Raw genomic sequence first — 18329 nt, forward strand, 5'->3', positions numbered from 1 at the left:
GAATCTTTTATGTTTTTTATTGGCAATTATTTAATTTTATTTACTGTTTATTTTTTGTTTTTTCTTCAATGATTTATTACAATGTTTTTTTTTTTGGTATGCTAGGAGAACAATAAAGCAGTTTATTATTATTATTATTATTATATGTATACATATTAGTATGTTGGTTAACTTTGGGTGTTATTATATACTATCTCAGAAACTATAAGAGATACGAAAAAAGTAGGTGCGATGTCCCGGTCTCTTTTTTCTAGAGTAACCCAATCCCGCAAACACCAACCCTCTATCATCTTTTGTTTTTAAGTTATAGCCAAAAAGTCAAATTTACGTGATTTCAAAAAATGCTCATATTTCGTTTATTTTTGAAATTAGAGAAATGGGGTTGAAACGTTCTTAAGACACTTTTTTAAGTAGAATATACTGCCGTTGAAAAATTTAAAAAATATTTGATGATTTTTGAGATACAACATAAAGTTGGGTTTTTTTAAATACAAACTATACTTGATTATGATGTTAATGAAAAGAGCATATTTTTAGCTTGATGATGTATCGCATGTATGATGTATTTGCGGAAAATAAGCTTTAATTTTCAATTCCAAAATAGTAAGCGCTAGTAAGTTCAAAATTTTGATTATAGTAGGCGGGTTCGGGCAGTAATTACTACCTAATTGCTATATGGTTTTGTACGAATATGACAGAAAATTGGTCTTGTACCATTATGCAGGATAAAGTTGGTTTTGTACCAACGAATAAAAACTTTGAATAGTTGATTTAAATTTCTCAGTGTCTTATCCCTGACTTTGTTTACCAATAAAAAATGATTTGTAGATAAAGTTTGTTTATTAAAAATACAAAAAACATACTAATTAAGGAATAATTACATATAACCAACAACTTCAGGAACTAAACAGTCACAGACTGTGTCATCTTCTTCTACTAAACTTACTGGTTGTAAGGTTAGAACAGTTGGGTATCAATCAATGAAATCTTCGGTAGTATCTTCCTAGTTTTCCCCAACCATGAGATTTAGAAGTTTTTTCATATTAGGAACCTTTTCTTTTGAAATTGGGTGAGATAAAGGAAGATTAGGAATCATAAACTGGGCAGCGGACTTTCCATTAAAAGGATGTTTATATGGGATATGGAGTCTTATCTATCATTTTCAAAGAATCATTTTTTAATTTTATCGTTTTATGTATTTAAAGATAATGAGGAATTTTTAAGCGGGAAACTCGTTTCGATAAATTCATGAATGAAATGATCAGTAAACTCACGTTACTATAGTAACAGTAACTAAGTAGCGTTTAACGTTTTCCTCGCCTACTATAATTAAAATTCTGATTATTAATCTTTAATATTTTAGAATTAAAAAATAACGCTTATTTTTCCCAAATACATCATGCGTGCAATACATCATTGGAAAGCTAAAAATATGCTCTCTTCAGTAACACCATAATCTACTATAGTTTGTGTTTAAAAAAATACAACTTTGTGTTGTATCTCAAAAATCATCAAATATTTTTAAAATTTTTCAACGGCAGTATATTCTACTTAAAAAAGTGTCTTAAGAACGTATCAACCCCATTTCTCTCACCCCATTTCTTCTTCAAAAATAAACGAAATATGAGCTATTTTGAAATTACGACAATTTGACTTTTTGGCTATAACTTAAAAACAAAAGAAGATAGAGGTTTGGGGGATTGGGTTAGACTGGGAAAAAGAGACCTACTACCATTGGCACCTACTTTTTCGTATCTCTTATAGTTTTTGAGATAGCCATAATAACACCCAAATTTGCGCCCCCTGTACTTACATGATATCTTCTAAGCTGTCTAAGGCCCACTTTTACCACCTCTTGATAAATTTAACCGATAGATAATTACCATGGTTACAGCGGTTTTAAGCGCTCTCATTGGCTAAGAGCTGGATTTATCTATCGGATAAATTTATCAGGAGGATGGTAAAAGTGGGCCTTAGTTAAATACCTTTTTTCATAACTTAATAAGTTATTAATTGAGATCGTATGGGGTTGTACCATTTATGTAATATCAATAGGAAATTAGTAGAACCCTCGGTAATATTTAGAGCTGAAAAACTAAAAGTTTGATCAAACCGAGGACGGTTGTGACCGAGGCGCTGCAATATATTGTCCAGTTTCTTTTCTCAAAGTTTAGCTGAAGTCACTTTTACAGTTTTTCACAGTTTAGATCACTTTTAGGTTGATAAAATATTAATTTATCACCCAGTTTCATTGTTAAAAAACACGTTATAATATCGCAAGTGAGAACGTAGTAGTAACTGTTAGTTACTCACGTCAATAACAAAGTTGAAATGCAAAAATTTACCGTTAACATTTTATAAACCCAAGATTTCAATTTTTCTAGTTTGTGTTATTCCAATTCGTGAAATACATCGTTAAAATTAACAAAGTTGGTGTGACATATTTTAGGGGGAAATACAAAACTGAATCTAGGTTATCTAATTCCTAACCCAATTTAATAATCTAATCTAATATTAATATGGGAAATCTGAGAAATAGTCATAAAACTTACTTTTTTTTAGAGTGCAAATAAAAGGAGTTCTCAAAGAAGAATATCTTTAATTAATAAATTTACTAATCTTATAGATTAGTTGAATGCTATAAGATGATTCTTATTGATGTGATGTAAAATTTTCTTTTCATTACTTTCGTGGTTAAAATTTAAAGTTGAAACCCAAATTTGTTATTATTTTAAGAGATATCTAAATCTATTTCTGTGTTTTTTTGTAAATACCGAACTGAAAAGATTTATGTTATTAAACATATATGTTGTTGTATTTTAGGAAAAGAGTTAATGTATGAAAGTAACTTTCCAAGTTTCCAATCAGATGTATAAAATGATATAAACATCCTCAACATAGTTTTAAAGTTTGGATAAGAATAAATTTATGTAAAGCACGACTTCCTGTATATGTAGAGTGGATCAAAACTTCAAAAACACAAAAACTTAACATCGAAAATTTTTTGGATTAATAATTGCGTTTTTAAATTATCTTATTTAATCATACACGGAGATATCACGCCACAATAAATTTACGAAAATATCTATCAGATTAATAAGTTATGTGTATGGCTATTCGACTTTAAATGACCATCAAATTGTCAAGTGAAGTGTTGTTTATTGCTTGCAATTTGATAATAAAAACATGGAAAAAAAATCAATTTTAAAACCAAAGCGGATGTTTGTGTTTATTTTTATTAGAAATATCACAGCGTTTATATCTTTTTTTTTAAAGATTAATTGTTGCCATTTTGTGTATCAACAAGTAATTCTTTAGCTGCGACGATTAATTCTAAAACATTAATGCCAAACGCAAAATTATTTTTACGAAGCGATATAATTATGCAAAAAAATTAAAATAGGTGCTGATATTTAACATAAATATTACAAAAAAAAAACTTAAATTAATAATAATAAAACATTTGTTACAATACAAATACGATTAGTTTTATAATAATTATAAAATACTATATATTATAAATATTTACAAACGCTATCTACATGACTAAGCGCGAACTGAGGTGTCTTAAACTACAAAAAAAAATCTTTTTACACAGAAACTTTATAATTTTCACTTTTGGCTAGAACCTCTCCTCATCCGCCTGAACATTGCAAAGCCCGCGTACAATCCAAAATTGATACCCTTTACATTTTCGCTGCTCTAAAAAACATAGTACCTTAAACAAACAGTTTTCGTTTTTGTGGGTATCACTTACATGTTTACTTCTAGGCGTTTCCGGTTGACCGTACCGGCAAAAATACGCAAAATGCTCAGTGTTGTGCCACTTCATTTTCGTCTTTTCAGCGCTGGTTATTTGTTTTTTAATCACATCCTCGGAATGAGGCGTTTCGGATTTATCTGAAAAGTTGTTTATTTTTAATAGAGTTCCTTCCGGCCAAAACTCTTCAACAGTGAAATGATGCATTTTTAACGTTCCCCGATGTTCTCTAAGAGAGTAGATGTGAATGTGTTCTGGTTGTTTGCTTTTTTCTGAAAAGAAAATAAAGGTTTATAAATTAATTTGAAATTAAGAGTGTGTATGTAGATCTAATTTCTTTTTTAAACTTTGTTGAGTATCAACCTTTGTTAAAGATTAGTTGGATATGCACTTTCCCTTCAAGTTAAGCCGAGGTCGCTTGCGACCGAGGCAGTATAATTGATACAATATTATACAACCTCGGCTGCAAGCAACCTGGGCTGATTCAAACACAATCATGCACTTTCCCTTCAAGTCAAGCCGAGGTCGCTTGCGGCCGAGGCAGTATAATTGATGCAATATTATAAAGCCTCGGCTGATTCAAGCACAATCATGCACTTTCCCTTTAACTCAAGCCGAGGTCGCTTGCGGCCGAGGTAGTATAATTGATATAATATTATACAGCCGTGGCTGCAAGCAACCTGGGCTGATTCAAACACAATCATGCACTTTCCCTTCACGTCAAACCGAGGTCGCTTGCGGCCGAGGCAGTATAATTGATACAATATTACAGAGCCTCGGCTGATTCAAGCACAATCATGCACTTTCCCTTTAACTCACGCCGAGGTCGCTTGCGGCTGAGGCAGTATAATTGATAAAATATTATACAGCCTCGGCCGATTGAAACACAATCAATGCACTTTTCCTTCAAGTCAAGCCGAGGCAGTATAATTGATACAATATTATACAACCGTGGCTGCAAACGATTTTTCCTTGATCAGGCGCAATCATACATTTTTCCCTCTAAACCAAGAGGCGCCCTAAACCAAGCAACCTCGGCTGATTAAAGCACAATCATGCACTTTCCCTTTAACTCAAGCCGAGGTCGCTTGCGGCCGAGGTAGTATAATTGATCAAATATTATACAGCCTCGGCTGATTCAAGCACAATCATGCACTTTCCCCTTAAGTCAAGCCGAGGACGCTTGCGGCCGAGGCAGTATAATTGATATAATATTATACAGCCGTGACTGCAAGCAACCTGGGCTGATTCAAACACAATCATGCACTTTCCCTTCACGTCAAACCGAGGTCGCTTGCGGCCGAGGCAGTATAATTGATACAATATTATAGAGCCTCGGCTGATTCAAGCACAATCATGCACTTGCCCTTTAACTCACGCCGAGGTCGCTTGCGGCTGAGGCAGTATAATTGATACAATATTATACAGCCTCCGCTGATTCAAACACAACCATGCACTTTCCCTTCAAGTCAAGCCGAGGTCGCTTGCGTCCGAGGCAATATAATTGATACAATATTATACAACCGTGGCTGCAAACGATTTTTCCTTGGTCAGGCACAATTATACATTTTTCCCTCTAAACCAAGGGGCGCCCTAAACCAAGCAACATGGGCTAATTCAAACGCAATCATGCACTTTCTCTTCAAGTCAAGCCGAGGGAGTATAGTTGATACAATATTATACAGCACTATAATTAGCATTTTTCCTTTAAGTTAAGCTAAGATCAATAAGCTAAATTAGACCAAACAGTCAAAGTTTCACTACTCTAATTTTACTAAGGCCGCTTTCAGTCGAGGCAATGATATATGCCGATCAATTATAGATTTACTTTACAATTTATATAACATCAGCCATTCTTTCTTCTAAAAAACAAATTAAGATTTTTAAATTAATTTGAAATTAATGGAGTGTGCGTAGATTTAATTTCTCTTTAAACCTTGTTATGTAAACGCCCCAATCAACTTTCACATCGTCTGTAGAAGTTATTTAACATCAACTTGTAATTAGATCGTTTTTGTCATTTATTATATTACGTGTTATTAATATGAGATAATGCTTTATTAAGTTAATGTGATATCCTTGTATAATCAATTTTTTAAGCACACAATTTCTATTTTAGGCTCAGTACATATGCCCGGTATTTTGTATACTAAAGATAATGATTATAGCTATCAAATAAATCGCAAAATGTCATCGTAATGGATTAATTAATAATTCATGGTAAATTACTGGTTAAATTATCAATTTGTAGTTAACTAAATCGTGGTATCGATTCTAATAATCATTAAATTTCAACAATTTTATATCGTAATCAAGTCAAGCCCCCAACGGTCTACGTGATATAAACCTCGTCTCGGACATAAATAAATAACAACATGTTGCTTAATGTTACTGACCATCGACCGCATTTTTCACCTTACAGCGTTACTACATTGCACATACTACGAATGGTAATTAACGAGGCAATAAAATTTACGATACAACTCGACGATTCGATTATTCATCAATCGAAAGTGTTTCAAATCTGGCAATTATTAAAATTATTAGTACGCATAAGAAACGAATAAGTAAATGTGAGTAAATGCAAACGCAAAGTAGTGAACAAGGCCAGCCTTGACATCTTTGAATAGCTATAAATAGAAATGTATTTTTTCGTTTAAACGCCGACCTGCGTTGTTATACAGTAATTAAAACCGTTCTGATTTTAATTCTGTTTGTAGGTGAAAACTTTTGTAGAGAATTTTTTAAAATATGTTAAATTAGTGTCAACAAGATATTTAAATAATCAATAAGAAGAACCTCCTTGACATTTTGAGTTCATTTTAAAGGCCAATCTCTTATTTGATCAACTCATTAGAAATAATAAAATATTAATTATTCAATAGAAGTTAAAATTGAGTTGTGGATAATTAATAAATTACATTTATTTGTAGGTAACAGGTGCCTCTTGTTTGATGTAGATACAAATCTTGTAGATAACTCCCCTTGAAAATATAACAATTTTAAGTACCATTTATCAAATAATTGAAAGATAAATTTTTTGAACCTAAATCGAAATTCGTTTTTGTTTTACCATAAATTAAGAAAATCCTCATAAATCTAGTTTATCGTAAACAACTCGTTGTCGCCAAGTTGTCAGATAACGTCGCTTTACCCAATATTAGTTCAAAATATTTATTGAACCGTCTTTCATCACCCATTAAAAAATTACGTACTTGAAAACCGAAAAAGGTAAATTATTTATATAATACTATGAACATCTAAAAACTTCTTGAAAAAGAACAGACGATGTTAAAAAAATCATATAACACCACCCAATTTTTTTTGAAAGTTATTTAGTTCACAATGCGGCAAAATAAACAACATAACGTATTATCACCCACCGAAAAATTTAACGACCGTCCGCCCCTTTGATTATTATTCAAGCAGGTTTTGTTGATACGAAAGGAACCATAATTACGACATATGCCAAGTAGGTAAAATATACACCGCTTTGTGATGCTACTTCTTTACAGTTTCTCGTTCCTAACACCCAACATATTTACATTGAATTTGAAGAAGCTGTAGAATGTTATATTCTTTACACCACAACAAAAAAAAGGATCGGAATTTTTAATGGTTAAGCAAAAAGTTGTTTGAAATATCCTCACGAAGTGAATTAATGTTTATTTAATTAATGTCTTAAAAGGAAGCAGACAGGATATCCTTAGAAAACTGAATAGTACTCAAATTAAATGGAAAAATGATTCATAATCTTTACGATAAGTTAAGAATGTTAATAATTAAATTTTAAAGCGAAAAGTTTTACGTGGTAGTAAAATTATTACTTGGTGCTAAAATCAGCGTGTTTGTCACGCTTACACGGTTGTTTTGACGATCTATTTTGACCGCTAAATGTGCTAATTACACTCTGGGTATTTTCACTTGCTTTATAAAGGTCTACTTATTACTCAAAAATAAATAAATAAATCAGTCTATAACTCAAGAAGCTGAACTATCAAGTTATGCCTTACATTTTTTGTTGAATGTTGTTTTTTTAGATTTTTAGACTTCAAGCTTGTGTGTAAATGCAGTAAGAGTTTTAATGCCATAAATAAAACGAAAAAAAGAGTTTTTGACACTTTGGATCTTTGAGATAAGAGGAGTTAAGGAGATGGTCACCATAATTAACGAGTTAAAATGATTCTCAACGAAATGATGCGACTTAAGACTTGAAAGAGTTCAGTGCGTCTCTTAAGACAGCTAAACTCAAATGTTTCTAGTTCTAGGTTTAATGTTAGTTCTAGTGACAGTGCAAGTGTAAAACTAGAACTAACACTATACCTAGAACTAGAATCATTCGGGTTTAGCCGTCTTTACAGACGTGCGGCTAAATCCAAATGTTTCTAGTTCTAGGTCTAATGCTAGTTCTAGTGACAGTGCAAGTGTAAAACTGCCTTCAGCATGTTGTTATTTACATCATTTTAACATTGTGAGAACAACTAACATTCTGACATTCTCATTTCTAAGATAACTACGTATGCAGGGAAAAACATTTCCATCTACTTCAGCATAAATAAATTAATGCGAGATTGAGAGTTAATTGAGAAAGATGTTTTGCCATTTGAGTCTCTAAGAAGTTCTGGAAGTACTATTTCTTTAACCGGAAGTCTGAACGTCAAATAACCACAAATACTATGAAAAATTTTCGCAGATTAGAAAGTGAGGTTAGGCAATACGGACCAAGACGGTTATAAAAAGAAACAATACATGATGAAGAATATGACGTCTTTCGACCTTTCAACTTAAGCCTAAAGAAGTCATGTAAAGATTAATCATCTAAAGTCATTATGCCCGACCTCTTTGGTGTCCATCATCACAGACACAATGCAAGTGTGAAACCTCTACTATTAAATTTTGAAACCAATAACTTAGGGTTTTTCAAATAGATTAATAAAATTAATGAACCAGAAAATTTATAGTTATACATTCATGTACACCCTATATAAAAATTCTTTAAAAATCTTATAACAACTATAATAAATTTCTCAAGAATGTAATATCTTTCAAGATTAAACAGAGCATAAATCAATTAAATAGGGTCAATAAAGTGAAGCAGCAATAATAACACTTAAGATCATCCTAGTTTGTTATTTTATACACAGTCTTAAGTGACAACCACAAAAGTCTAAAATTTCCGATTTTGATTTAAATTTTGTTGTTGGTAATATTATATATATTATTTTTTATAAATGATTAAACTTACTCTTTCCATCCAATTCCATTTCGAGATATTTTCAACAATTAAAAAAAATGCAACTACGTTATAAATTATTTTGTAATGCACATCGATAAGGATCAAAGATAACCGAGTATAATGGTTTATTTTCGAGTAAGATAAGCGAAAGCTTTACAATAATAATAATAATATATTGATCACCGCGTGTAAACTGATTAATTTTCTGAAAATGTGGACCGTGAAATATTAAGTGATTAAAATGTAAAAAAAATCTGTTTTTCGCGTGATAATTTTTCTCTCACGCTACTCACCGTGCATTGTTGAATTTAATTGTTTATTTCAATAATGCTACTAGATACGATTGCGATGGAGGTTGTTTATTTAAGAGTTGTTTAATGCGTAGTAAGTCTATTTTTAGAAACGTTTATAAAATTCAATAACGACCTTTTATGGAATTAAATAATCGTTTCAAAATGTTATAAATAAAAATTATTTCACATACTTAAAAGGTTAAAACCGTATCTTAGGTTATTGTGATATAATGCATATTAATAATTTCTAATTTAATACGCATACGACATTTTTTTTAGAACATTCCTCTTCCTTGGTAATGTTAATGTTAGTTATAAATATTTATAAAAATCGATTATCCTTATTTAGCATTTATTTCTTAGAAACCTAATTTTAACATCCTACCAATAATGAATGATAATGAATTTATGCACAGTTGTTGACGCGACCAGTATTCGTTATGACCATTATATTTGCGTATTTTATGCAAAAGTTTACTAAATAAACGTACACACGTGCTTGTTTTTCCAGTTCCTGAAATATCTTTCTTTGAACTATAATAAAAGAAGTGACGGGTACGTGATTAACATAGATACCGAGAAACTTCTACGAAACTTTCAATAACATCCGAAAAATTTACTAAACTTTCTTCATTCAACAATAAAGATTTTGTAAACACAAATTACTCATCAGCTAAAAGATTTTATTGATGATAATGAAAAAAAATGAGGTCATAGTTCAACATAGTGACTAACGCACGTGATTAAACACGCGGAATCGTATTAAGTTAATGCATATAGGATATTATCACATGATAATACAATAGAAACGTTGATTTTTTTAATTAGCTTGTTTTTGTTTAAACTTATTTAATAGAGTTCATTTAAACGTTTAGAATCATTTAGATATTGGCAAGGATACTTTGTTGGTGAAATAAAGTCAAGGTTAAAAATCAGAAATAAATAATGTTTTAACTAAATTATGTTGTTAAGAAGTTCCTACAAGATGTTTATGACTCAGTAAACAATTTAAAATTTTTAATTTTTATAATTATGCACTTTAGATGTCATTTTAGATGATAACAAATAAGATATCAATATCATTTAAGACCTTATGAACTAAATTAATCAAGATTATTAATTTATTGGGTCCGATTTAACTTGATAAATCGAGATGTTCTCGGTCTTCATCATTAAAATATTGACGGGAGTTTAATAACGGAGATAACATCACTGATAAACGAAATCTTAACAGAACAAAAGATACCAAATGCATAGAATACAAGTAAAATGTAAACACTGGTCGAAGAATAACATGGTTTTAGAATAGGAAGGTTCTGTTTTGGTAATGAGACAAGTCGTAGAAAAATCAATAGGGTATTCCTAAGGTCTTTGACATTCAGAAAACAACAGCATATAAGCACGGATAGATGGGAACTTCACCAAGGAAATACTTGTAAATACTGGAATTCGACTCATTGAGTCCACTATTCTTTAATATTGTGATGGATGAAATCAGAAAATGTTATGGATGAGTTACAGAATGGGTTGATCTACAACTCTTGAACAACATAGAGCAAAACAATTCAATATGTTCATAACCGGTCAAAAAACTAAATGCATGGTGAGCTGGAAGTGAACCTGGATATAATAGAACAGATCATATCAACATGTTATTGTAATAGAACAAGATTCGGTGATTTTGAAAATGAAGTATCCTAACAAGTCAAGAAAACAAGTAAAACCGCAGGCTGCTTAAACGATACTTTATAGAGGATATAAGAGCACCATAAGACCTATCATGACCTATACGGCTTAGACTAGACTAGCGAGAGAATAAGCTGAGAAAGATATATGAAGTGAAAAATATCGACAATTGAATACATAACAGTAAAAAAGAATGGAATGCGCACATAGTAAGAATGGGACAAAATTGAATAGTAAAAAAAGTGAATTATAATGGAAGTCTATTATACCAGTTGTTATTTAAGGAAAAATAATTCTGTAAACTATTATGTACTTTATCTGGTCTTTTGTTGTTATTTTTAGTCTTACTAGTTCAACACTCGGTCATCATTAGTGACTGTCAAATTTTATTTATTTTTCGCTGCTATGTAAACGAAGTCAAGGACGACCGAGATAGAGATGAAGCAATAATTTACGCAGAGAATAGAGGCATAATCGATAAAGAACAAACTCCAAGCCTAAGTGGAAGAAAGAAGAAGAAGTCTCACAACGGAAGGCATTTTATTACACATTACATTGAATAGTCGAAATAAGAACTACGTTTCCCTTTTTGTGGCATAAGCATTATATTATTAACATTTTTGCATATTTTTGGGGTTTTCTATTTATAAGGTTTCGTGTAGCTATGATCAGTTTCGAGAAATTTTTGTCTTGCAATTATAAAGTTAGGATTTTTCTGCACTATGTAAAATAGCAAAACACTTATATTTTCATTTCCATGCTTGGAAACTAGAGAATAATTAAGAAACAAGACAGATATTTTAAAGTAAGAAGATCCAATATGCTTTATGTTTGGAAATGAGCCTGAATACGTGCTCTGTTCTAAGTCTTTATTGATAACTTGGTAATCTTTCTGGAATGAGGTGTGACGAATTTGTCAATAAATTCTTTTCTCAACAATTAGATGCTGAAAATAATGTCTATTCGGGTTAAGTAGAGTTTTCCTGATCTGAATGTCAAGGTGTACCGGTCAAGTTCACAATGAAACAACACATGATTTAGCATGAATCATATTCGATTGTAAACAAAAATGTAAGGAAGTATTCAGAAAAGTTGAATCAACGAATTCTTTGGATATTAGACATATAACAGAGGTTCTTATTAAAACCAAGAACATTTTAAAGCTAAATCTTGCTAGCATCACAGTTTTAATGAGTTGGTTTCAGAGAGATGGTATTCAGTATTGTCTTAAATAGATGACCAAGATGATAACTAGTAGCATTTGAACATTTATTGATGTTATTATAAAACTTACTCTCTCAGTTTCGGCATCATACTTGCAGTATAATAAATAATAGCTATTATGATGCATTCCAATAGAGCACTTATTCGACATCTTAACAACCAGTGAGCGCAATTGGCACAACTGGGTTTTACCGGTATATTTTATGGTCTCTATTTTTGATGATGGAATAGCGCCAAAGAAATATTATTCGAATCTGACAATAACATTGGCAGATGCTGCAATATCTGCAATGTATGACACAAACAACGTTGTAGATTATATTTCAATTTAAGAAGATGGTGATTGCGACCTTAACTCGTTGCTCAGCATATTCTTATTGGACAGCAACTGAAAGTAATTATGTATTTGATTTAAGGGACAACTTATGAACAGACATATTTAAGGGACAAATATGAATAACGACTCATGTTGCAGATTTTATCCTCATTGGTTTGCTTATTTCCAATCGCATTGACGATGGTCATCATGAAGTAAATACTGTAAAAAGCAAATTGGTAAAATTATTTTTAATAGTTTTAAGAATGTATAAAAGTAAACGCAAATTCCGGAGATTATTGGATTATTCAAGTTGGATAGAGACTCTGAAAAGTTTTTCTGTGAGAGTTGCAAAAATAAGAAACGATTTAGCGACATGTTTGTCAAGTAATTTAAAGAATTTTAATGAAATAATTAAATTTTTTTCAATTTCATCATAAACTATGAATCAGTTCAGAATTTCCTTACTACGTGACAAAAAAATAGATATTTTCAGAAAATATTAATCCGCATTGTTTTGTAATACCTATGATAAATTTCCTATTACTCATTCACTTTTCTTTTATGACAAAACCCTCAATCGAGTAATTTATTAATTTTATTTGAGTTGGATAAATTTTTATAATTGTAGGATTTAAACATTAAATAGATAAAAATCGTAATTAAATGTATTATTTACTGAATACTTTTTGAAACCTCGTTAAAACCATAATACCTCAACAATCCATTAATATTAACTTTGTTATTTAATGTTTTGTCGCAAATAATAATTTATCGCAACCAAATGGATGTCTTGCGGTAAACATGTTTGTTTGAAATTTGAGAAGTTGATTTTCGTAAGATGAGGAAGCAAAGTGATTTGTTTTGAATGAGATAACAATCAATACACAATAAGATATGAATGAATTAAAATGCATTATTATTTTAAAAAAAATTGTTATTGCAGCCTAAAATAGACTTTCTTTTTTTGTGATAAATCACCATGTATTTTATTATTGTTTCCTCCAAGTTTATCAGACGAATTTTATTTCCTCTCTAAGTAGAGGTTATTTATAGACGTGGCTGTTTACTTCGGGCGTTTCCAATTTTAATTGGCGCAAACCCGATCGTCTAAAATGCAGTAATTAATTAATAAAATAACAACTCGCCTTTCGAAAGCGGCAAACCAACTTGTCGGTTTTGTACCGATTTACCCTTTCCTCCAGTCTTAACCCAATTTCATTCTGTAGTTAACCGCGTATTTCATAAAAAATATATTTTTTTTTAATTTACATTATCTTAATGTTTTTAAGATCACGTGCTTTTAGGAATTTCTTACATATAAATTTAATCTACTACGCATTTTTTAGCATGTCGGCGTAAACAAGGAGGAAAAAGAGAAAAAAACTGATTTATCATCATCAATTTTAGTTCGCTATCTTAAGACGCAAGGTCGTCAACTTGACAGCAGACATCAATTCACGCCTTAATAGATCAGAGGAGACGAAATAACCATCTGCATCACAACATACCAACTTACCATAACCGGTGGTCCAGACGACAATTCCGAAAGCTTTCGGTTCTTCTTCATCCGTTTTTCTTTGAATGATAAACCCGGTTTCTACGACTGAAGAAAAGATTTTCAATTCGTCGTGGTCGAACCATTTCGATTCCCTTAGTTTTTGCCCAACTACATAACTGTTAGTCCGAGCAATATTTTTCGGATTTGGTTTAAAACATGCCGATTTATTGGTGACCATTGGAGCGCTAGGTCTTCTTTCGGTGATCCTCGAGTTTGAATGGAACTCGTGTTCGTTGAAGTGGTCGTTGACTTGGAAATGCATTGACTCATACAGCATCATTTTGTATCTCAAAATGTTTCTTTTCTTATAATTTAAAAGATTAAATGAAAACTTTACGGTTTTATAAAGCGAATAATAAAATAATAGTTATCCAATTATAATTCATTTGATGGAAAATAAAAATGTCTTGAGAAAAACACAGACACTTAAAGAGAAAAGCACGAAATAATAGCGCGCACTGTGTGTTCACTTCCTATCCTTACGTTCGAATGAGAGCGTTGGGAATGAAATTTTTCGTTTGAGGCTTCGTCGCAGGAGGCGTGTACATGCGGCGTGTCACGTTGTTTTGTGTATTCTAGCAGGAGAGCGTGGTCTGTTGAGCGCATCGCACCTGGGACATAACTTGGCGGGGTTTGTGCAGGACCGTACTCGCTCCGGATACATGTAGGCGGATTTATCAATTTTTCTCCTTTTACGAGCGTGGGCTTCATTGCGTGGTTACTCTCGGAATCCTTATTGGGTAAACAACTAATTGAAAAAAATGTGTTGTGTAGGAATTCGTACCAATTTAGGCGATGTTTGTTTACTAAAAGTTGTTCCCTTATTCATTTAATAACGTCATGTTTTTAATTACTAAGTTTTTGTAACATAACAAAACAAATTAGAAAATTTATTTACAAGCGAAGAAGATGAGAAAATCGGTGCGAAATTAGAATTTTGAATTGCATGAATTTACATGGCTTCATTAACAGAAGAGAGAAACCACGGTTGATGTTGAAAGATATCAAAAGCGGCGTTGAGGAAAGCCTAAAACTAATTGATGACGTGATTGCCTCTATTTAAAGATGATTTGAAGTATGAAGTCAGAGACGATATTACATCAAGTTACGAGCTATCTTGGCTATCTGGAGAAGGTGAAGATTGGAACGATGATATAGAAAGATGTCGAACGATATTAAGAGAGTTATTTAATGCTGGAGAATGAGATGTCAGAAGACGTCTAGCGTAGAGAGTGCTGACATTGAAAATAATTGAGCGTGATAGGAATGATATTAGAGATTATGCCAATCGTGTCAGAAAAGGCTATGTTCTGTAATGACCAGAAACAGTGCAGAAAAGTGGTAGTTCAACATCGTTGACGAGTTTAAAAGGCAACATTAATCGTTTCTATGTGAGATTTGTTAGGAACGATGTTAAGAGAACAAAGACGATGATGAACCAAGGTATTGATGCATCAAGCAATATCACAAAATATGCAAATACCAACAGTTGCAGTATCTGCAAAAACGATTTTTAATATGAAGTTGGCCTTCCATTTTTTTGCTATTAAAAGTTTAGATAAACCTTCTACAGTATCGAATAATTAATTTCTCTTGATATTTATCCAGCTATTGAACGTCAGAGGAATAGGAACAATGTTGAGGAAGACCAGAGGCGATGAGCGACGTGGCAAGATGTCAACACGGTGTAGCTCAACACATCTAACTGACGATATTAAGATGATGTTGAGAGATAAAAAGAACGATATTAAGAGTAGATGGAGTAAATATTAACGATGTGATTGTTATTAAGAACGATCTTGAGAGATAGTTATCAGGGACGATGTTGAGTGAGGTCGCGAAACGTGTGAAAAATGTGATCTTTTAAGAATTTCCCAAAATAATATTTTCTGAGTTCAGCTATTAATAAGTGGTAGCATTTAGCTATAAGCACAAAGAGAAGAAGGTGACTGAACAGGAACGGGGAAGGGAAGAAAGAGACTAGTCATAGTAGTAAGAGATTGAATATTCACTAGAAGAGAGAAAAGTGAAATTGGCCAAAGTGGAGGGAGTCTGGAGAGAGACTTTTAAAAGTGTCAAATAACTGGAAAGACACTGATATTAGAAGAAAGTGACACACAAAAATAATGAATGAAAGTTACAAAGAAAATTCTTACAGATGTTATCAGCTGTGTGCTTCAGTTATTCATTTTTCTATAGGTTGTTGAGGAAATAAAAGGTCAATAAGTGACGATATTATGCGTTTATTTTGACAGCAACCCAATAATATTAAATAATTTCAAAAACTAATGTGTTGATGATTTATTGATTACCACTTCTGGTATAGTTTTCCAAGAACTTTCAATTTCGGAGACGTGCGATGTTTCCCGTGTGTTATCTAATATTATCGTAACATTCGGAATGGTTTCGCAGTATGCACCAGTACCTTCGAAAGGAGGTAGGTTCAAACTGATTCTGGCAGCCAGCTCCGATATTTGAGGGCCTCTGGAGTTCGTTCAATCTATTCCTCACTTTAAATCCGACTTGGCATTGCAATCCTCTCCAATCAGATCTTTTAATTCATGCAGTTTAAGCCAGAAATCACTCCCTCGCGTTATACTGTTCACTGATAACAAGTATGTCAACGTTTATTTTGCATTGCAACTACTTGGAGAAATTGTCCTGCGAATTCCTGACTTAGACCGATTTAGCAACTTCCAGCACAATCCTAAAGTTTTGACACCTAACAATTTAGGCATAAGACTTTTCCTTTCCTGTTATGTCCTTTAGCAGAGATATCTACAGTAAAATTTTACTTCCAGTTAGCTTCTGGCTTCAGTCTAGTTATTCATCTAATTCCTGTTACAACAAAAATAGGATTTCTGAGGTTCTATGTTTGATAGAGAGTCTAATCTTTAATTTCCATTGCATGTGCAGAAGCTGACATGCGATCGTTGTCTCAATTTCGTTATTTGTAGTCAGACCATCAAGGTTCGAACAGTCTACCGACATCCTCGGGGTCAATTCATAAATGTTCTGGTCTTAGCTAGCTACCCCAATTCGATTAATATGCTATGGTCCTTGGTTTCGCATACCAGCTTGACGGTGATTTCGGTCTCTTCGGATCTTACATTATAGCATAGATTGCGTAGGGGCCGTAGGGCATAGCCTGTTCGTTCTGCTGGTTTGATAATTAAGGTAGGACTCCTTTGCTCTTTTCTTAACCTGGTCCTTATTTAATTAACTTTGCGTAACATAAGGAAATTTAGAGGTAGTAATACAATAGACACAATAAAACGAACTGAAGGAAACGATGGAAATTGTACTGGTGATGATAAGCCTTTTTTTATGATAAAATTCGCTCATGGGCACATGAAAGAGTTCCGAAAAGTTTTCGAAAAAGTGAAACAAAATGATACAATGATACAAAACAAAAATTACAAAATGCAGTTCACCAAAAAATACTTTTCAACTGAAGTTGACTTTCCACTGTTTGCAGAATGATTTGTAAACTGTTAGAAGAATAGGGATGATATTGAGGAGCGCCAGAGACGATGTTGAGATAATAGAGGCCGGGATAATATTGAAAATAGGTAGAAGGACCTTGAAACAGGAACATCGTTAGTCAAGATATAACAGGGATGATGTTAAGAGATGGTAAGAACGATATTGAGGGATGCCAGAGAACACATCAACTTTGAATAGTGATGTAGTTGGATCAGTTGGATGTAATGTATCAAGGTGCTGAAAGAAATGATCCCCAGCTGCAAAAGTTCACATATATTCATGAGTTATTTTTCAATGTTTTGAGTTGTAACATTGCCATAAACTCACACACCACAATATCATCAAGGTTTAGTATTTTAACACCAACCTTTCTTGTTTCTTGTTAATAACAGCTAAATCTTGCCAACTTATTTTACTCAAACAAATTTTCATTCAATTTCTCAATCAAATCTCATCAAATTCTAGATTATTTTATAACTTTGCTATTATTTTTTACATCCAAAGTTCATATATCGTAGAAAAAGGTTAAAGATAACAATCTATATATCAATCCAATCGATAACAAATTCACGTATTATTGACGAAATAAAAAAAAACATAAAACGTGTTAAGCAATTTATTGGTGTTAATACGTTAAAAATTCGCGGAATGATAAATAAATTTAAAAAACATTTTATTGAGAATTGGAATTTTTTATTATTTATTTACTATATGGCGTATCAATTTCCATTTTCATTGAGTACTTATTTCCGTTTATGCAAGTCGTT

The 18329-nt window shown here is 32.1% G+C and overlaps 2 protein-coding genes across 3 annotated transcripts in view; one reads left to right on the forward strand and one right to left on the reverse strand.

The window, feature by feature from the left end:
* The window catches only part of LOC111429275 (ATP-dependent RNA helicase l(1)G0007), a 46777-nt gene that overhangs the window by 8114 nt on the left and 20334 nt on the right, over positions 1–18329 (forward strand). The window lies entirely within an intron of this gene.
* Positions 3199–14651, reverse strand: LOC111429276 (lethal (1) G0469). Of its 2 annotated transcripts, none has more exons than XM_023065148.2 (3): positions 14035–14651; positions 3758–4032; positions 3199–3697 (listed from the first exon to the last, which is right to left on the reverse strand). In XM_023065148.2, exons 1-3 carry the CDS (start codon positions 14354–14356, stop codon positions 3623–3625), a joined length of 672 nt encoding a protein of 223 aa, XP_022920916.1. In that variant the 5' UTR covers positions 14357–14651; the 3' UTR covers positions 3199–3622. The 2 variants fall into 2 exon arrangements, with proteins under 2 accessions (XP_022920916.1, XP_022920915.1); XM_023065147.2 differs by having other exon boundaries at positions 3199–3702; positions 14035–14650.

Source organism: Onthophagus taurus, chromosome 1 (assembly GCF_036711975.1).
Source record: "Onthophagus taurus isolate NC chromosome 1, IU_Otau_3.0, whole genome shotgun sequence".
Classification (NCBI taxonomy): Eukaryota; Metazoa; Arthropoda; class Insecta; order Coleoptera; family Scarabaeidae; genus Onthophagus; species Onthophagus taurus.

Excerpts from the sequence above, each read along its gene's own strand:
- LOC111429276 (XM_023065147.2), bottom strand. The coding sequence starts at position 14,356 with ATGATGCTGTATGAGTCAATGCATTTCCAAGTCAACGACCACTTCAAC. Across the intron at positions 4,033-14,034 it reads CGTCTGGACCACCGGTTATG|AAAAAAGCAAACAACCAGAA; the intron begins GTAAGTTGGTAT and ends TTTTCTTTTCAG. Across the intron at positions 3,703-3,757 it reads AAACGCCTAGAAGTAAACAT|AGCAGCGAAAATGTAAAGGG; the intron begins GTAAGTGATACC and ends TATGTTTTTTAG.